Source organism: Chanodichthys erythropterus, chromosome 21, assembly GCF_024489055.1.
Source record: "Chanodichthys erythropterus isolate Z2021 chromosome 21, ASM2448905v1, whole genome shotgun sequence".
NCBI lineage: Eukaryota > Metazoa > Chordata > Actinopteri > Cypriniformes > Xenocyprididae > Chanodichthys > Chanodichthys erythropterus.
The window spans coordinates 18542781-18564632 of NC_090241.1; the positions used below are offsets into that span (position 1 = coordinate 18542781).

The 21852-nt window shown below is 36.9% G+C and overlaps 1 protein-coding gene across 3 annotated transcripts in view; it reads left to right on the top strand.

The window, feature by feature from the left end:
- Positions 1-233: 233 nt before the first annotated feature.
- sap130a (Sin3A-associated protein a) overlaps positions 234-21852 on the top strand; it is a 34518-nt gene continuing 12899 nt past the window's right edge. For 2 of the 3 annotated variants that reach the window (XM_067374654.1, XM_067374656.1), the window contains exons 1-15: positions 234-298; positions 1586-1696; positions 4269-4540; positions 5269-5433; positions 5537-5657; positions 12412-12536; positions 13758-13882; positions 13984-14128; positions 14629-14719; positions 14801-14902; positions 20134-20275; positions 20569-20687; positions 20779-21063; positions 21273-21450; positions 21642-21740. In XM_067374654.1, the coding sequence (XP_067230755.1) occupies positions 1600-1696; positions 4269-4540; positions 5269-5433; positions 5537-5657; positions 12412-12536; positions 13758-13882; positions 13984-14128; positions 14629-14719; positions 14801-14902; positions 20134-20275; positions 20569-20687; positions 20779-21063; positions 21273-21450; positions 21642-21740 (2066 nt within the window). In that variant the 5' untranslated portion in view covers positions 234-298; positions 1586-1599. The remainder of the gene's footprint in view (positions 299-1585; positions 1697-4268; positions 4541-5268; positions 5434-5536; positions 5658-12411; positions 12537-13757; positions 13883-13983; positions 14129-14628; positions 14720-14800; positions 14903-20133; positions 20276-20568; positions 20688-20778; positions 21064-21272; positions 21451-21641; positions 21741-21852) is intronic. The other variant, XM_067374655.1, reaches the window with a different exon arrangement.

Here is a 21852-nt window from a genome sequence, read left to right on the forward strand (position 1 = left end):
TCTTGCACCAGTACAATCACTAACTTAGTTGATGCTGTTTGCGTGATGTTAAAAAGGTCTATCAAGGCCACACTCATACACAAACTGCAGAGAAAATTACGGATTTACAAAGACAAAAAATAAATAGAGAGAAAAATAGATAAGATAATAAAATAATAAAAAAAAAACAGATAAATGTGCTTACTGGTGTGGTTCATATGGGATTTTATTTTGAAATCGTTTGCGCCGGTCCGCCATTTCGTGCTTTTTGGTTGATGCAGTGTTCACACTATGGAGTGGGAATAGCAACAGAGACACGGTAGTATTTACAATGTGTTTTATTTTTTTATTTCTTTTTATAGGTCATATTTATGTTTGTAGTACATTTACATATTGTTATCATGCAACAACCCTGATACATACTGTAGATAACCTGCACTTTATAAACAGATTCAAATGAGCTTTTGTCAACCAGCACTGGAACAGAGAAAAATAGCGCCTCTGTTTTGATCTATAACATTTAGCCTGCTCTGTTATCATATCTTGTTGACTGTTAGTATGATTTACTCGCGTAACGTGTTCAATTTCGTGAAGTAAACATTAAAGCACTGAAAGTGATAGGTTTGACATTTGCTACTGTTTATCACGCCATAAATTTAAGAATATTTAAACATTTTTTTTAATTATTAAGAGCGAATGGAGATTATTCAATTTTTTATTTGCCAGACTCATGTCCAAAAGCCACACAAGACAGGACAGATCAAAAACAAACAAACAGTAAAAAACAAATACAATAATTAAAATACATACAGACATTTCAGCCAATGCACTCTCAGTCTGGATGTGTACCTGTAGCAACTCACTAAGGGATTTGAGAGTGCCACCATGATACTGTTAGTAGACTCATCCAGACGTTGCATAAATTTAAACATCAAATTTCTTAAAAGTGCTTTCAGTGTGATTACTCCTACAGATACAAACATCTGACTAGCACTCCCTCCTCTGGGAACCTTGAGTAAAATTCTCATTGCATCATTGTAGGCAACGTGTAGCTTCTGCATGCTAGATTTTTTGTAAGAAGACCACAGATGGGCTGTATAGAGTGGTGTACAGTAAGCTTTAAACAGAGCCACTTTAACTCGAGTAGAACAGTAACTAAACTTACGTGCTATGGTGTTTGCCTGTGCATATAACTATGCACAGGCAATTGTGTTGTCTGTGTAGTGCATCGATCGTAGTTTGTTGTTTGTTTAAGTCGTTCATGTGTTTTGTCTGCTAGTAATTCCTGTGGTCTTGACATCCCGTGTCATGAACTATACATGTTCCATATTAAACTCTCAATCCCTCAAAACCCTCGTGCATTTTAGATGAAGCCGTAATTAGACATACAATAATCATCTAATCTAGGTCTTTCAGATTGCTTGGGAAGTACAGGGAGGTTTGAGTATAGTTGGAAGTAAACTCTGCTGGACACTAGTGGCCATGCAGGAGCAAGATTTCACACCTCTGCTCTAAAGCACACGGTCTATAGTTATTTTCAAATTGTGATATTTTTTCTTGCACTCAAATACAGTAAGATATTAAACCTGTTTAACTTTCCTCACAGCCAATAGAAAGAAGATGAGTTCCCAGCAGTTTCCTCGGACTGCGGTGCCTCCTCCTGGGGCCGGACCTGGTCAGACTTCTACTGACAGCAGCGTTCTAGGAACACAATCAGGTAGGATTGTGATACCACCAGTTCAGATCATCTAGTTTGAGATGAGGTTTTCACTATACCAACATTCCAGTAGTTGGTACTGCAGGAAAAACTAATATATTTATAATATTAATTTAATTTACCATAAAATCAAAATTGACATATCTTTATTGCATATTGCAGGGTTTATTATTTATTCAAATTAAAAAAAAAAAAAAAAAATGTGCCCTTGTAATTTTTAATCAAAATAACTTACCCTCCCACATGTCTCTTCTCTGCTTACTGGCATGAGGGCGGGACAACCTTACATCACAATTGGGAAGAAAAGATGATCACTTTAAAAAGAGTGACTTTAAATACTAACTAATTACAATTTTAAAAAGTGATTATCAGTGAAGTTTTTTTTTTTTCTTCGCCTGTGGTCTGATGCAGAGACTCAGTATTTTTTTCGTCCTGTCCCTTTACATTTACAAACCTACTGTGTATACAATAAAGGGTCATAAAACCCTAACTCAAATTTTTTATTAAGCATTGAACATAATTTAAAGGCTGCATGAAATCAAAATTAACTGCATTTTTTTATTTTTTTTATATGCATTACTAGTCTTGTGTGCTGCGTCCAAAAGCTTAGGCAACTGACTTGTTGCCTTGCTTCAGGCAATGAGTGTGTCTACATGCATGTTCTTAACCCGATTATGTATAATAAGCTGACAATTCGTGTGGTCGTGAAAATGTGTTTACCCATTTTTGCCGTTATGATCGCTTTATATGATGTGCAGATTCATTTTGCAGGCTTTTATTCACATATAAACACACATAAATTGAGCACATCACATGGTAAACACAGAAGCTCACTCGAATGTGTTTACGCCACATGCTGTGCATCATGTGAATGGCTTTATGTATGTGTGTATGTGTTATTTAGATGTAAATGAAAAGGCCAATTTAAACCTGTTCATCATAAAAAGAAATCGTGTCTTTTCAGAAGAAAAAAATGCTCGATTCATTCAACACCCCTCAGGTTTCATTAAAAATATCTTCATTTGTGTATCAAAGATGAACGAAAGTCTTATGGGTTTGGAATGAAATGAGGGTGAATAAATGATGACAGAATTTAAATTTTTGGGTGAGCTAAACCTTTAAGGAGAAAGTGGTTAATTTTTTTTTGTTTGTTTTTTGAGCAATTTAAAGTTGATGCAGTCACAATCAGTGTTGGGCACGTTACTTTAAAAAAAAAAAATCAGTTATAGTTAATACTTACTTATAACAAATAGTAACTGAGTTACATCATTATAAAAGTAACTAATTACCAGGGAAAGTAACTATTGCGTTACTTTAAAAATAAATAAATAAATAAAATGTCAAATAACTTGCCCCTAAAGTCTAAAAATAAATTATTCTTGATCCAACTCGTGACTCATGATCCGCTCTTGCTCACGACATGAAATTTCTCTGTACTGTACTATACGTGTTGGTAGCCATTAAAGAAAATGTAGTTTCATATTTATGTTTAAATAGGCTTATGTTATGTTTTAAATTAATCTATTTGATTATGAAAAATGAACGGCATGAGTAAGATGCATCATAAGGTGCGCAATATATCAGGATACATGGAGTGGGTCAGACATGATTTTGACCACTTCATTCCGTTTTGTTTTGTAGAAAGCCTTTGTTTAAAGTGAATTTTGTTTTGTAAAAATTGTATCTTTATTTTAATCAATCTTTCATCAACCAATTGCCTGGATTTAATAAATAAGAAGCAAATATAGCAGACAATATAATCATGCCATTGAGGCGCCGGCGCGATCACTGGTGCTTGAACTGGAAAAGAAATAGGCTACTCTGATTATGTAATCCGAATGAAATGTGCATTCTGTCTCTAGGCGTGTCTTCATCAGTCTTAATCTTTGCAGCTGACACTGATTAAGAAAACGTTTCTTTATTAATAAACAATTAAAATGTCTCCTTGCTTTTTTGTCACATTCATAATCATTACTTTTGCCGGTTCTTTATGGCAAGCTTTATGCATGCGCTTGAGTGCTATATAGCCTATATTACTTAAACGAAATTAAATTAAATGAATATAAATGTGATTAGTCAACTAATGGCTTAAATGAACAACTACTAGTCGACTAGAAAAAACTTATCTCACATATTTTCGATCCAGCATGTCACAAAGGGTATTTTGTTTTGAGCTCGCACTCCGCTCGCATGCTCACAGACACACACACAGAGCATCGTACATTATTATCAGTTTAAAATTATATTTGTGTATGACTAACCCCAACACACACCAGAGAAAAAACGTTGCAGGTCCTATGCTGAGAGAGAGCTTACTTGGATGAAAACCACTTCAGTGAGCTCAATTAGTAATGCAGCATTTTTTTTTTGTCAGTAATGGTAACAGCGTTGTAACAGGAGAAAAAAAATTTGTTTGATTACTCGTTATTAAAAAAAGTATCAAATTAGTGATATTAGTGTCGGAGTTGCGATTGACACAAAGAACCACAATCTTTTTATTAGCATCAACCTAGTACCAGTATTTTTGACAGTCCAATAGGAACAACATAATGTGGTGAATATTGTGTTACAGTAGGCAGTGAGGACAGCAGACTTGAAGTGGATCACTCTCAGGATCCTCCACCTGGCAGCAGCAGTGGCAGCACTGGTGGAATAGCATCGTTCCGTGATGATAAGCAGGAGACGGTTGTGGTCAGGCCCTACCCACAGGTCCAAGCCCTCGGCCAACCTCCTGCTCTGCCCCAGCATGTGCCTATCCAGCCCAGCCCTCCAGTAACTGTGGCCGCTCCATCAGTCCATCTACTGCAGGGCCAGCAGTCGAGCGTCGGTGAGGCCTCTGTAAAGGTAATTTATTTTCGCTTTTTTTTTGTCTTGTGATTTTGTCAAAATATTAACAATATATGTGCTTGTATAAAGCAATGCTGGTGCATTTTAATAACTGGATTTATTGACAACTGCTTTCTAGTGTTTTGAATCCTTTCCAACTTGAAAACAACAACGTGAAAAAACTTGATTATAGGGATACCAGGCCAAGGTGAAAACATTGAATGCTTATCTAGTAACATGATGTAGACCTATATGATGAAATCAGACATTTGAAATGATCTAGAAGACCATCAAATGTTATGTTACATCAACTACCTTGATAGCTCTCTCTGGTGTTCAAACTTTTTGATGTTCAGAACTGAGAGACAGTAATAAATCACAATCCATTTTTCATATTGCATATTGTCACATTTATGAATCGCATTATATTGTTGCACCTCAAATTTAATATTTGAAAATAATTTATATAATTTTCAGAAATTATGGCTTTCATAAAAGTGTGGAGTAATTTCCACCACACTGAACAATTTTGCCACTAAAAAGTTTTCCAAAAGTTAGTATACTTCTTTGCCAAAGTGAAAGTAGTGTCAGTAAAAAAAAAAGGCTTGAGATGAAATGTGCTGTATGATTTGAGAAGAAAACCAAACAATATATATATATATATAGTTGTGAGTTGGCCATTAGGATCACCTCAACTTTTAGGCTACCTGAACCCACAAATGATATTTTTTTTGTTAATTCTCCAGGCTGCCATGAAGTCGCCTATGCCTAGTCGTCTTATAGCACCTGCTCCGGCTGTTAGTCAAGGGCATATTCCTGTTCCAGCCAAAGTCTCTGGACATATCGCCGTTCCTCTTGAGAGCAGCATTGCTCCAGCCTCTATACCAGTGGCAACTATCAGTGGTCAGCAGGTATGGGCACTATATCTTCTATCAGCTTCTAATCAGGTTTCTTTAGAATTTACATAGTGTGCTTAATGTAACAAAGGTTTTGAGATGAATACTGTTTCTCCAGGGACAGAGTAACCTGCATCATCTTATGGCCACTAACGTGCAGATCTTCAGGGGCAGTGCACCTGCGCTACAGATTGGATCTCCTGCTCCTCCTCACACTTTCACTTCCCATCTGCCCAGAGGTCAGTGATTTAATTCATACACCGTTGACATTATTGCTTAAAGGAATAGTTAACCCACAATTGGAAATTCTATCATTTAACCCCCAGCCCCCCACATCCCCCAATGTGGTTTCAAACCTGTATGATTTTCTTTTTTTGTGGAAATTTTTTCAGTGTTTTGGTTGTTGTCTATGGTAGACAATTGTAATTAGTGGTAAGCAAAAATGTTAAGATTCCAGCATTCTTCAAAATATCATATTTTGTGTTCCACTGAAGAATGTAATTCATACAGGTTTGGAACGACATGAAGGTGAGTAAATGATTAACATATTTTCATTTTTTGGGAGAACTATCCCTTTAATGTCTTGGTTATTAAAAAAAAAAGTCACTTGCTCATTTTACAATTTTTCACTGAAATCTTGCAGGGTTAAAGCTGATGTAGGCAGATAGTTGACAAAATGGTAGGAGTATGATGAACTTGTTCCATGAGATCTTGCAACATTAAAACATGATATTTCTCATTGAGATGAAAAGATGTCTCTCAGTATCAGAATGATGGAGCTGAGTTTGTGGCAAACACTTTTTACAGTGCTTGCATTATATTCTTCTGTCTTTTACTGCATATTCATACTTATTCATACTTACAAATGAATTCATACTTAACCCTCAGGTTGTGTTCAAAACCCTATAACACATGTGATGTTCCCGGTCAAAAATGACCGGCCCATAAAAAAAAGCATATAAATCACTCATTATACCATATTTTCACCCAATCTTGGATTCAATCTTTTTGTCAACAAGTTCTCTTTCAATTAGGACTGGTTTTATATTTTGATTTGGATCTGAATAATCATAGGCCTCATTTATCTGAGAGTAGGCATTTCATTTTTTTAGTAATTTTTTTTAAATTTTTGAATAATTTTGGAAATATTAAATAAAATCTGAAGAAAATTGGTATTGTTGATCACACTAGTCTACTCTAATGTTTCACCAGGAATTTTGTTTTGAAACTTTTGTTTTGTAAAAAAATATGGCACATAGTCACACTTGTGGTGTTCCCGGTCAAAAATGACCGGCCTATAAAAAATAGCTTATAAATCACTCATTATACCATATTTTCACCCAATCTTGGATTCAATCTTTTTGTCAACTTGTTCTCTTTCAATTAGGACTGGTTTTATATTTCTGTTTGCATCTGATTAATCATGGGCCTCATTTATCTGAGAGTAGGCATCTCATTTTTTGAGTAAAAAACAAATAATTTATGAGTAAATTTGGAAATATTAAAAAAAAAATATGAAAAATGGCTACTGTTGATCACACTAGTCTACTCTAATGTTTCACCAGGAATTTTGTTTTGAAACTTTTGTTTTGTAAAAAATATGGCACATAGTCACACTTGTGGTGTTCCCGGTCAAAAATGACCGGCCTATAAAAAATAGCTTATAAATCACTCATTATACCATATTTTTACCCAATCTTGGATTCAATCTTTTTGTCAACTTGTTCTCTTTCAATTAGGACTGGTTTTATATCCTGTTTGCATCTGATTAATCGTGGGCCTCATTTATCTGAGAGTAGGCATGGTCAAAATGGTCACAATGGCCGACCATTGAAAGTGAATGGGAGAGATTGAAAATAACAGAACAATTTAGTTTTCAGGAGCATGTTCATTATTTTCATGTACACATATGAGCATATGTGCTTGGAAACATCGAGCCCTTGGACCTGTGCATGTAAACTTTTGCAGCTCGTTTTTGTATTTGGTTGCGTTGTGAACTTTTGCAGCGCGTTTTTGTATTTGGTTGCGTTGTGAACTTTTGCAGCGCGTTTCTGTGTTTGGTTGCGTTGTGAACTTTTGCAGCGCGTTTCTGTGTTTGGTTGCGTTGTGAACTTTTTCAGCGCGTTTATGTATTTGGTTGCGTTGTGAACTTTTGCAGCGCGTTTTTGTATTTGGTTGCGTTGTGAACTTTTGCAGCGCGTTTCTGTGTTTGGTTGCGTTGTGAACTTTTGCAGCGCGTTTATGCATTTGGTTGCGTTGTGAACTTTTGCAGCGCGTTTCTGTATTTGGTTGCGTTGTGAACTTTTGCAGCGCGTTTCTGTATTTGGTTGCGTTGTGAACTTATGCAGCATGTTTTTGTATTTGGTTGCGTTGTGAATTTTTGCAGCGCGTTTCTGTATTTGGTTGCGTTGTGAACTTATGCAGCATGTTTTTGTATTTGGTTGCGTTGTGAATTTTTGCAGCGCATTTCTGTGTTTGGTTGCGTTGTGAACTTTTGCAGCATGTTTTTGTATTTGGTTGCGTCGTGAACTTTTGCAGCGCGTTTCTGTGTTTGGTTGCGTTGTGAACTTATGCAGCATGTTTTTGTATTTGGTTGCGTTGTGAATTTTTGCAGCGCATTTCTGTATTTGGTTGCGTTGTGAACTTTTGCAGCGTGTTTCTGTATTTGGTTGCGTTGTGAACTTTTGCAGCATGTTTTTGTATTTGGTTGCGTTGTGAATTTTTGCAGCGCATTTCTGTGTTTGGTTGCGTTGTGAACTTTTGCAGCATGTTTTTGTATTTGGTTGCGTCGTGAACTTTTGCAGCGCGTTTCTGTGTTTGGTTGCGTTGTGAACTTATGCAGCATGTTTTTGTATTTGGTTGCGTTGTGAATTTTTGCAGCGCATTTCTGTATTTGGTTGCGTTGTGAACTTTTGCAGCGTGTTTTTGTATTTGGTTGCGTTGTGAACTTTTGCAGCACATGTGTTGTCAAACTCATGAAGAAGTTACCCGTTGTACTCCAGTGAAGTCCACAATATGGAGAAAAATCCTGCAAAGTTTTCCTCAACCTTATTTTCCTTTCAACTGAAGAAAGAAAGACATGGGGTGAGTGAATTATCAGGAAATTTTAATTATAAAGCAAATCCTTCTTCTTTTGAAGCCGGGTCACTGCAGTCACGGCCAGTTTGTGTTTGTGTGTGTGTGTGTGTGTGTGTGTGTGTGTGTGTGTGTGTGTGTGTGTGTGTTTGTGTGTGGTAATGTCAGATGGATAAATGTATATTAGATGCAGGTTAGGGTAGGATCAAATTTCTCTCTGTGGAAAAGAATGTGTGTAATACTCAAAAAAGTTTGTATGTTTTAACGTGTGTGTGTCTGGGTAGCGTGTATCGATACATGCACAGGTCCAAGGGCTCGATGTTTGCAAGCACATATGCTCATATATGTACATGAAAATAATGAACATGCTCCTGAAAACTAAATTGTTCTGTTATTTTCAGTCTCTCCCATTCACTTTCAATGGTCGGCCATTGTGACCATTTTTGACCATGCCTACTCTCAGATAAATGAGGCCCATGATTAATCAGATGCAAACAGAAATATAAAACCAGTCCTAATTGAAAGAGAACAAGCTGATAAAAAGATTGAATCCAAGATTGGGTGAAAATATGGTATAATGAGTGATTTATAAGCTATTTTTTATAGGCCGGTCATTTTTGACCGGGAACACCACAAGTGTGACTATGTGCCATATTTTTTACAAAACAAAAGTTTCAAAACAAAATTCCTGGTGAAACATTAGAGTAGACTAGTGTGATCAACAGTAGCCATTTTTTTCATATTTTTTTTTAATATTTCCAAATTTACCCACAAATTATTTGTTTTTTACTCAAAAAATGAGATGCCTACTCTCAGATAAATGAGGCCCATGATTAATCAGATGCAAACAGAAATATAAAACCAGTCCTAATTGAAAGAGAACAAGTTGACAAAAAGATTGAATCCAAGATTGGGTGAAAATATGGTATAATGAGTGATTTATAAGCTATTTTTTATAGGCCGGTCATTTTTGACCGGGAACACCACAAGTGTGACTATGTGCCATATTTTTTACAAAACAAAAGTTTCAAAACAAAATTCCTGGTGAAACATTAGAGTAGACTAGTGTGATCAACAATACCAATTTTCTTCAGATTTTATTTAATATTTCCAAAATTATTCAAAAATTTTAAAAAATTTACTCAAAAAATGAGATGCCTACTCTCAGATAAATGAGGCCCACGATTAATCAGATGCAAACAGAAATATAAAACCAGTCGTAATTGAAAGAGAACAAGTTGACAAAAAGATTGAATCCAAGATTGGGTGAAAATATGGTATAATGAGTGATTTATAAGCTATTTTTTATGGGCCGGTCATTTTTGACCGGGAACACCACGAGTGTAACAAGGTAACAAAACCCCCACAAAAAATTAAGAAAATGTCCAAAAAAATATTGAGATTTAGTTATACCCTTTGGGAACAAAGTCACTAAGTTTCAGTCCAAAGCGATAACATTAACTAGTATTTTCGGGAAAAAGAAAATTGGTGTTCGGGTCAAATTGACCCGAACACAACATGAGGGTTAAAAAGTAGACCTGAAGTGACATTCATTACAAGATGATTACTTTCAAAACAATTCAAAATGCACCTGCATTGTTTTGCAATTTGTGACTTTCAGTCAAATAAAAGACTGTTGTTCTAGTCATATATTTCGTCATTTAAGATTTCTTCAAAATAGTTTTAAAATATCTTCCCGTCTTGTTCTCGTGAACCCAGTATCGTGTATAGTCTCCTCGTGAGATAAGTGTATTGTCACACACCTACTAAATGGAACTGCTGATGTTGGTTTACATTAGAAGTACTAGTTGGTTGTAGTGCTGCACAACGATTAATCACGATTAATCGTTTGCAAAATAAAAGTCTGTGTTACGTAATATGTGTGTGTTCTGTGTATAATAATTATGTATATATAAATACATGCACATATATGTATATATTTAAGAAAAATATTATATATATATATATATATATATATATATATATATATATATATATATTTTATACATTCTACATTATACATCATACATATTTCGTAAATTTATACATGTATGTGCATGTATTTATATATACATAATTATTATACACAGAACACACACATATATTACGTAACACAGACTTTTATTTTGCAAACGATTAATCGTTGTGCAGCCCTGGTTGGTTGTTTCCCATTAAAGGCACAATATGTAAGATTTTTGCTTTAAAATTTCCAAAAACCACTAGCACAGTGTTATATATTTTGACCAATTGTGTACTTGAATTATCCCAAATGTTTCCAACAATGTTTAAATCCAGAGAAATTCGCAATCTAAATCAGTGTAATGTAGGGTTGGGTTTGTAGTACCATGCCTCCGAGAAAATGCTATTTTGTCAAGTGGCTCATAGCATAATCAGAAAGAGCTTTTTTTGTAGTAACAGTAATACAACATTTTCTCCTCTATACATTATATTTTAAAATTAACTGAATGCCATTTGGCAACACACGTCATCCAGCTTTTATTAATTATATTCTAATATCGATCTATCTTACTGCAGTGTGCAACAAATGTCTCATACCAGCCACAGAGCGAATGCACAGAGTAACATTATAACATAACTTTAAAAACAATCGAATGTATTTTAATATGATTGTTTTGACCAAGTTACCCCACAATTTTAATGTGTAAGTGATTCAGCATTCCCGGCTATTTAATTAGAATGAGATAAAATAATGTGAATTTAAGTGAGCAAACATTACTGTTCAAGGAAGAGAGGCGGGAACCAACAAACATTAAACGTAACTTTAATTGTGATAGACAAACAACATAATGAAAGGAGCTGCAGCAGCCAACTATGACATATAAGCATAATAAAAACAGCAATGTAAAATATCCTATACCTGGTCCTCTCCCGTCCTTCACTGCCGTCATTCCTTCTTATATCTTTCCAAAGCTGCTTCATGGGACTCAAGGCCCCTCCACCGGCCTTGTTCTGCTCTGGGCACTGCCCTGTTTCATACCACAGTAACATTAATAAAACTTGAAAACATTAGCTATAGCTATCCTTGAACACGATTTCTGCCTTATTCCTGTCGGATTGCTTTCTATTGGCTGTGGAGGTGAAGATGACAACTCCCATGATTCCTCGCTCATTCACAGCATCATCAAGCAATGCCTTTGCTACCTAGCGGTGAAACTTACATACTGTGACTTTAAAGTTTTCCTGATTTATTTGCATATTTACTTTAATTTTAATGCTCAAATGCATTTGCATCGTGCATCATTTTATGATAATTGTAAAATTAAAATTGACATGATATGCTAGGTTTAAATTGATCATTCTTGTTTTTTTTCTGTCAAAATGACAGGAAGTATTTTGAATTCATCAATGCTTTCTAAATTTGGTTAATGACACAAAATTTATGGTTAATGTAACCTATTGTTATAATATATTTACTAACTTATACTTAATAGGCTATTAGTTTTGCTCTTATTCGTCCTGCACTGTCTAAATATGACTATTGGCTAACTTTGACTCAATGAATGCTTGTCGTGTTTTGCAACAGATCATGTACAATGATCAAAATGCATAGCAAACAAATCTGTTTTTCGGCTGTATTTAGCATTGGACTATTTATGTTTTATTCACATTGTGTATACACACAAGATTTGTTACTTTATCACAACGTCAGTGAAATTAATTGCACATCCCTATGCTAAAGTGGGTAATATCTGTCACTAGTGGTTTTAAGCTAAATGCAAAAAAATATTTTTAAATGCCTGTAATTTCTGCATGTTTTGCACTGCTGTTTTATGCCAGAAATGACACACTTCACCTTTACATGATGGAGTTGAATTTTCTGGTATGTTTGTGTTTGTTTGACATTAACTGTAGCATATTGTAATAAAGTTATATCTGTGCCTGTGTTTGGTGTTTCAGGCGCAGCTGCTGCAGCTGTCATGTCCAGCACTAAAGGCCCTACTGTTCTCAGACCAGCCGGAGGAGGAAACGCAGGCCCTAGCCAACCTGCAGCTGTGCAGCACATTATACATCAGCCTATTCAGGTGCGGATGCTTTACAATTACTGATCACATACAGTTAGACACAACGGTCTGCTCTGGTCTAAACAGCGCTTAATGTAAATGTCACGTTTAGAGCAGTGATTCACAGCTTTTTTGTCTCCAAGGCCCACCCACTGTCCACAACAGTATTTAAATGCCCCATGACTCTTCCATTTGTTCATGTTTTACTGGATAAATATTTTTCACACTCAATTTTTGCTGCATAAAATAATTTAGAATTTGGCATAACTACAAAGTTGTTTATTCATTGTAAACATTCCCATGTAGTTGAGATGTTCTTTCACAAAAAAGTAATGATTTAATTTTTTAGCAGCATGTTTAAGAAGGAAATACATTTTTTATTTATTAAGTATTGTTTACAGTATATACTGTATACCCTATACCTTCTTAGTTTTCCATTTGCAGTAAGGGCTGGTTCTTTAATATTTTCATGATGGCTATAATTTGGGTACATACAGTGCAAAACTTGGTTTAGAAACCTCATTTTCAACTGTTTCCAATTTTCAAATGATTCCAAGACAAATATCACTCAGAAGCTCATCTATTGCCCCTATTCAGTTTTCTAAAATATAAAATTAAGAATTTCTGAAAATAAATTTATCATACAAGCATTTCATGGCAAAAGTTTAGTGATCATTTAGTGCTTGTCAAACACGACTGAATAAATTCAAGGCATACATTTGTTTGTCTTTACCATAAGCGAGTCTCTTTTAAAATTCATCAAGGCTGTACTTCGATGTTTGTTGATCGTGCAACATCAAACCATATTATCATATTATCATACAGTATCCAACTGATGTCAGAGACTTCCAGTCATATAAGAAAATGTTATCAGTTTAAGAAAACCTATGAAATAAAAACCTGAGAAAGTAAAAATATTTACAGATGACTGTAAGAACGATTTGTTAAATATGGTGTGAAAAATATACAGAGAGGTTTGGAAATTTGAGTCTGGAAAAGTACAGAATTTTGAAATGGGGAAATGTGTAGGAACCCTGTACCCAACTGTGGTCTGATGGTGGCACTGACAGTTCTGGTGGACCATTCTTACATCCTTAATGTTGAGTCCTGTTGTGTTGCAGTTTATGCACTTTATGTTTGATATTGCTGTCAGTTTACACAGTTGTGAAAAGAACAATTTGCAACATCTTCCATTAGTTATTGAGAGTTCTTGATATTTACCCACTCTGTCTGTATTCACAGTCTCGACCTTTGGTGACCACCTCAACGGCTGTTCTACCCACCATGGTGGCTCCCATCTCAGCTGCTAGAACCCAGTCCCCAGTCATAAACACCCCTGTCACACACTCTGCAGAAATGGTTCATGGGTAAATTATTGTATCTATCTCTTTGATGAGCACTATAACTATGTGTCATGATAGGATTGTTTGGTGTTATTCCAATAATAATCTTGAATTTGCATTTTTAGGCGACCAGTAGCCATTCACCCTCCACCAGCCGCCATCAACATCCAGCGTCCACCAACCCCCCGGGACACTGCTACTCGCATCACCCTCCCCTCCCACCCAGCTATTGGAGCCCAGAAAGCCCAGCCCCCTCACACCGTCACACAAGTCAGTCCTGCTATGAACCTATTGATCTAAAGTTATTTGTATAAAGCAGGGGTTTTCAAATCTTTGGATGCCAAGGACCCCCAAATATTACAATCCCTTGCAAATGATGTTTGTTGTGTAACTCACAATGATAATAAAAAGAGAAAAAACTAAGGCTGTCAATAGAAAATAATTGACTATTCACAACTTCTGAGTAAGAACAAAACTTTAACAATATAAAATTTGGTGCATGTCTTAAAAATTATTACGTTAAGTATTTTTAATTAATATTTTATCACAATCTTTTTTTTTTTTTTTAAATTAACCCAATTTTGGCTCCCTGGAGGTCCCTGGATGCTAGTTTGAAAGTGTTTATTGAATCAGTTAGTTCTGCATATCCAGATTGTATTTTAGTAGAATATTTTATGCTTATGCATTAGAAGGTTATAGGGTCTTCATAATGCTACAAAAATTAATTTTGTTTATTTATGAAGTGAACTTTGATGTGTTTTTGTCTGCAGAAGCCAATCTTCAACACTGTGACCCCTGTTGCTGCTGCCACTGTAGCTCCTATCTTAGCTACCAACAGTGCTCCTTCTGCCACCACTACAGGTAACTTTTTTCCCCCAAATATTTCAAAAACATTTTCATGCAGTTCATAACTTTGTCTAAACTGTGTGTACCCCAAAACAGGCTCTGCACCACATACCCAAATGACCAGTAGCACTATTGTCACTATGACAATGGCCTCTCATTCCCATGCTACAGCTGTGACCACCTCTGCTATTCCTGTCGGTAAGCTCAACCCATTCTCTACAGGTGTTTATTTAAAGGTTCTGAATCAATCTACAACAGTTCAGATCATTATTTGTATTCACAATTACACAGTGGAATCTATGAGAGACTGAGTGCAATGCTAAAATGTTTTGGCAAGTTGTGCTAAAACTAATTAGATCATTTTGCCATATCCATTTATATCTGTTTGTTGTAGTGAGGGAAACAGGATGCAGAATTAAAATACAATGAAATTCATAGTTGAGGGAATTTCAACTGTCATTTTTCACAAAAAAACCCCCCCAAACAAACCAGATTTGTCAAGACAATTTTTGAATGTTGGCTTAAAGCCTTGTTTGAAAGTTATGAAAGTTATTGACTTTACAGAGGGATGGATGGATAGATATATTGATGGATGAATGAAAGGATGGACAGATGGATAGTGATGGATAGATAGTATCATGAAAATACCATAACAAACAAACTGCTTTGCAAAGGACATTTATCTAATTTTTTTAAATCTGAGTAGCCTGATAAATGCATAATCTCTGTAAGTAACAGGCCATCCAGATCCAACATTAAATAAGTATTAGTAATAGTCAAAAATTGTATATTGAGCAAGTTACCTAATAAATGTAGTAAACGAATGATCTATTAATGTGAATTACCTTCTTCTATGCAGCTTCTCTCTATTAATAGTGAAACTGTGTGTTGAAATACTTCAAAAATGGCAATGCTTCCACCTCATTGCTGAGAAATATAATGTAGCATTCAGTGCTTCCCACACATAGACTTTACTTGGGCGGGCCGCCCAGGTATATTAACGGCCGCCCAAGTATATTTGGAGACACATTTATGCTTTTATTATTTTTATCCTCTACTACTTTTGTATCCGCCCAAGATAATGAAATCATCCACGATCGATTAACTAGTGGAAAATCTTCCCTCGCCCTATGCGTTTCATACCTGCTCGTTATGTGTGCGTCAGAACTGTTTACTTTACTCCCGCTGACATTCCCACATGCGCTGCAGAGACTCGGTGGATATTTCACAAAGAGCGCTGCATGTTGAAAAGTCACAAGGCTGCGCTGTTGTGCGTTCTACAGGCTCGCGCAACAGCGCTTTAGAGTGCTTCAAAGTGCTTCTCAATCAATGAAAAGAGCAGATTTATGCCAAGTGATTACTAATGAACTCAAGTTGATGAATTATGACAATATCTACTTTATGGCCTTTTATATAATAGGTTTTATACAGTTGTAAGATTCTGAAGGATCAGCCCGCAATTGTGTATACATTTCAAAATAAGAGTCCCGGTATATTTCGGGCTTGTTTATAATTAAAAGTCACACGCTAAGTTGTTTTCTTCTTCTGGGCATTATTGGTATTTTGGTTACACAATAAATTATATTTAATTTGATTTCCATTTAATTCATAATGAATTATTGTAGTCTCCCCCACAGGAAGAAAAGACTAAGAACATTATTTGACAAGTACAGGTGCTGGTCATATAATTAGAATATCATCAAAAAGTTGATTTATTTCACTAATTCCATTCAAAAAGTGAAACTTGTATATTATATTCATTCATTACACACAGACTGATATATTTCAAATGTTTATTTCTTTTAATTTTGATGATTATAACTGACAACTAGGGAAAATCCCAAATTCAGTATCTCAGAAAATTAGAATATTGTGAAAAGGTTCAATATTGAAGACACCTGGTGTCAGAGAGCTGCACGGGTCCGATTTTGTAAATCCGCACCCGCCCGTACCCGCAGTACTTAAAACCGCATCCGACCCGTTTTCCGACAGCAGCACTAATTAAAATCCGCACCCGACCCGACCCGCTTAAAATAGAACCGACACCCGACCCGCACCCGAAATCAAATCAGTTTAGCCAATCACATTATACACACTTTTTTCAAATTTTTATTGCCAGGTAATACAGGAGTTATAACAAGGCCTTTGGCCTTAACATGCCTACGTAACACAAAAAATCTGTAACTTTTAGGTGGCAAAACATTTGCCACCTAAAACGCTCAAATCCCGCTCCGACATTATATACTTCTCTGTACTGTAGTTTATTAGGCCTCTACGTGTGGTAGCCTAGTCATTAAAGAAAACGATTTTCACAATTATGTTAAAATATATATATATATATATATATATATATATATATATATATATATATATATATAGATATATATATATATATATATATATATATATATATATATATATATATAATAATTTCATCTATGTTGATTATATGAGAAGTGAAAAGAAGATCATAAGTTGCGCAATATGTCGGGAGACAGAGTGGGCAGACATTATTTTGACCACTTCATTAAGTTTTTTATTGTATAAAGCCTTTCTTTAAAGTGAATTTCGTTTTGTATTAATTGTATCATAATTTTAATCAATGTTTTATCAACCAATTGCCTGGATTTAATAAATAAGAAGTAAATATAGCAGGCAATATAATCAGGACACGGAGCGGATCGCCGGCGTGTGAACTGGAGCTAGTCTCATAAATTAACCGAAACTCAGTGTATAAGCTACATGCCTCACAGACCTGAGAAATATATAGAAAGCTTGAATGTACTTTTAAACAAAACAATTCAAAACAAAATAAAACAGACTGCTCTCTGCTTATGTAATCTGTATGAAATGTGCATTTCTCTCTGGCGTGTTCACTACTGCATCGTCAACTTCATCTTTGCAGCCGACACAGAAAACACTTGTTTATTAATAAACAATTGAAATGTGTCCTGGCAATATTTGACATATTCATAATCATTAGGCTACTTTTGCCGGTTCTTTGTGACATTTTTCATGAACGCGTCACAATCGCTCATAGTTAATATTGTTCTTTGGTGTTCAGTTTATACAGGTTTTTCAAATGTTATTTAATAAAAATACATTTTTCCCCTCAAAATCTCACTTTTATTTTCTCTCATCCAACCCCCCTGTGGCTGTGTTTGCATTAATACTGACCTTTCACAAGGCGCCGCATCTCACTGTGCACGCTTGCCACTTCACTACTGTCAGCAAGTAGCTTCATACTTTTCAGTTTAGGATGCAGGAACATTGCAAGTCTGTGTGAACGATGAATGTCGAACTTGTCCTGGAGAATACTGAGGCATTTCTCCTTCAGTGAGGAAATGATCATGCTATCATTTGAAGAAGCTCGCAAGTGGCGTCTGATGCGCTCATACCAAACAATGGTTAGATGGAGGGTCGGGGTTTTCGATGCCTCTAAAAAGTTCCACATTTGAGGCTATCGAAAACGAAAACTTTAAGGCAGGTTTTGCATGCAGCAAAGCCTTTCACAATATTGCTTTCTTCATCTGAGATGACTCCAAATTTCTCCCACACACTGGACTTGAGTTTTGATGAAGTATTGTCGACAACTTTACAATCTCCTCTAGCTATTTTTTTTTCAACTCCTCAGGATCCATCTCGACGACTCATGCAGCAGTTCGCGCGGTTGTGATTTTTTAAAAGTGGAAAGTGGCCTAGAGACTCCTGGGAAGGCGCGGGCTCAAATAAACAAAAAAATATATATATATTTTACCAACTTGAAATACAGGCATAGTTTTGTAGAAGTGTTCCTAAAAATATGCATTTATTTTTACGTTTGCACGCGACTGTTTTGAACCCGTGTTTCCCCCGTGTCCGAACCGACCCGCACCCGTATCCGACACAGTTAGATATTTTTCACCCGTTTCAGCCAAATTTGCGGGTCACCCGTCGGGTACCCGCGGGTACCCGAACCCGTGCAGGACTCTGCCTGGTGCCACACTCTAATCAGCTAATTAACTCAAAACACCTGCAAAGGCCTTTAAATGGTCTGTCAGTCTAATTCTGTAGGCTACACAATCATGGGGAAGACTGCTGACTTGACAGTTGTCCAAAAGACACCCATTCAAAAATGTGGGGCAGATTCACAAAGAGTGGACTGCAGCTGGAGTCAGTGCTTCAAGAACCACTACGCACAGACGTATGCAAGACATGGGTTTCAGCTGTCGCACTCCTTGTCAAGCCACTCTTGAACAACAAACGTCATCAGAAGCGTCTCGCCTGGGCTAAAGACAAAAGGACTGGACTGCTGCTGAGTGGTCCAAAGTTATGTTCTCTGATGAAAGTAAATTTTGCATTTCCTTTGGAAATCAGGGGCCCAGAGTCTGGAGGAAGAGAGGAGAGGCACACAATCCACGTTGCTTGAGGTCCAATGTAAAGTTTCCACAGTCAGTGATGGTTTGGGGTGCCATGTCATCTGCTGGTGTTTGTCCACTGTGTTTTCTGAGGTTCAAGGTCAACGCAGCTGTATACCAGGAAGTTTTAGAGCACTTCATGCTTCCTGCTGCTGACCAACTTTATGGAGATGCAGATTTCATTTTCCAACAGGACTGTAGCACCTGCACACAGTGCCAAAGCTACCAGTACCTGGTTTAAGGACCATGGTATCCCTGTTCTTAATTGGCCATCAAACTCGCCTGACCTTAACCCCATAGAAAATCTATGGGGTATTGTGAAGAGGAAGATGCGATATGCCAGACCCAGACCCAATGCAGAAGAGCTGAAGGCCACTATCAGAGCAACTTGGGCTCTCATAACACCTGAGCAGTGCCACAGACTCCATGCCACACCACATTACTGCAGTAATTCAGGCAAAAGGAGCCCCAACTAAGTATTGAGTGCTGTACATGCTCATACTTTTCATGTTCATACTTTTCAGTTGGCCAAGATTTCTAAAAATCCTTTCTTTGTATTTGTCTAGTAATATTCTAATTTTCTGAGATACTGAATTTAGAATTTTCCTTAGTTGTCAGTTATAATCATCAAAATTAAAAGAAATAAACATTTGAAATATATCAGTCTGTGTGTAATGAATGAATATAATATACAAGTTTCACTTTTTGAATGGAATTAGTGAAATAAATCAACTTTTTGATGATATTCTAATTATATGACCAGCACCTGTATATTATTCATTATATAAATTTTGCTAGTAAAGTCATTTACAATGCATAATGCTGTGTGTGCGCTGCTCAATCTCTGATCTGTGTGTATGTGTGTGCATGTGCTTACATGAAGCCTCACAGTAATGAAGCAAATAATGTCATAGCTTTATGGATGCAGGCCCCAACATGCCCAGGCCCATATGGACATGCATAAACTGCATACCCAGATGTCACAGTATGCCATAAATAGACTGATTGATTTTCATTCTTGCTTCATTCCAGCTAAAGTGGTTCCTCAGCCCATTGCCCACACATCCCCACGCATCCAGACAGAGTATCCAGGAGAAAGGACCAACCTGATTTCTATATCGGGTCATCGCTCTTCACCAAACCCTGTCAACATGGAAGCCCGCAGCGATAACAGGTGAAACCAGTGCAAAAATTCTTCCTGTGGTGGTTAAGCTCTGCCAGTTAATCTTGAAGTAGCCCAGTGGTATCCAGTCCTCCTCCTGGAGGACTACTGGCCTGTAGAGTTCAGCTCCAACCCCAATTAAATGCACCTGAACCAAGGTAATCAAGGTCTTCAGGATTACAGGACTTTGGACTTTCAGGAGCAGGATTGGACACCCCTAAATTAAGCCAATTATACCAAAGTAATCCATGAATTATCATTGAATTGAAGCTTGCATCATGTTATCCATGTGTGCTTTTCTTTAGGCCGTCGGTGCCAGTGCAGTTTCAGTACTTCTTACCCACACAGTACTCATCCCCGTATCCTCTGACCCACACCTACACGCCCATCACCAGCTCTGTCTCCACCATCCGCCCCTACCCAGGTAAACACAACACACATGCTCAACCAGAAACTTTGTGCTAATATCCAAGCGTTTCTTAGACCTCTAACACATTTTGTGCTGTTTTCCTCAGTCACGGCCTCAGCTCAGAGCCCAGCTCTTCCTGCTCAGGCTGGTGTGGGTGTGGCCACCACTGTGCACTTGAACCCCATGCAGCTGATGGCGGTGGATCGCATCGGCCTGCCATCTGCCCAGATAAGCACCCAGAACATCCAGCCAGCCTCTATGACTGCTCAGGGCATTCAACCTGCACCAATAGGAGTGCAGGGGCTGCATGCCGCTGCACCAATCAGCACACAGAGCGTACAGCAGGCTCCGGTCGCCACACAACAGCCACAATCAGAAGCAAAACCACCAGGTAATTTTAGCAGAACTTTTTTTAAAGAGATCCAGACACTGTGAGTGGAAAAATTATATTATATATTAGAAAATTAGATCTATTAAATTAAATCAATGGTGTCAGGACAAATAAAATTTGGACTAATTAACTTAACTAAATTTTTTTTTCTTTTTTTTTCAGTGTTTGTCCTGCTCATTAATATTTAAAGAATCTGTTTTTTTATACAGGTGTCGTTTTGGCTGAAAGTCCTGCTTTTGTAACTAATCCAATCGGAAGCACTTTCAGTGGCACGCAGTCTGTCACTACGATGGTGCAGACACACCCTCAGGGGGTGGGCACAGGTGCGCCCACACTTGTCTCGTCCCCCCGACCTAGCATCCTTCGCAAGAAACCTGTGAACGAAGGGTGAGTCAGCTGTTTTTTTTACTTAGGAGCCAAACTATCAATCATATTATGAACAATTACATTACTTCCTCATTAATGGCATCCTGAGAAGTAACAGAATCTAATGTGCTCGCTTTTTTTTTTTTTTTTTTATTAAGTCAGAGATAATGTTGATAAAATAGTGTGAGACCACTTTTGGGGTGTATTTCTAGGGCAGTACGTAAAAGTCTGATCCCAGCGCAACCGAGTGAGCCTAATGCTGGCCGAGTGGATAGTGGGATAAGGCTGTCGGGATCCCCTCGCCCAGCGGGGTAAGCCCTGCCTGAAGATCCTTTATTATCCTAATAAGAATAGGACAAAATACAATGCTCCCAACACAGGGTTCCCACGGTCCTGAATACCCTGAAGATATCAGGGTTAAAG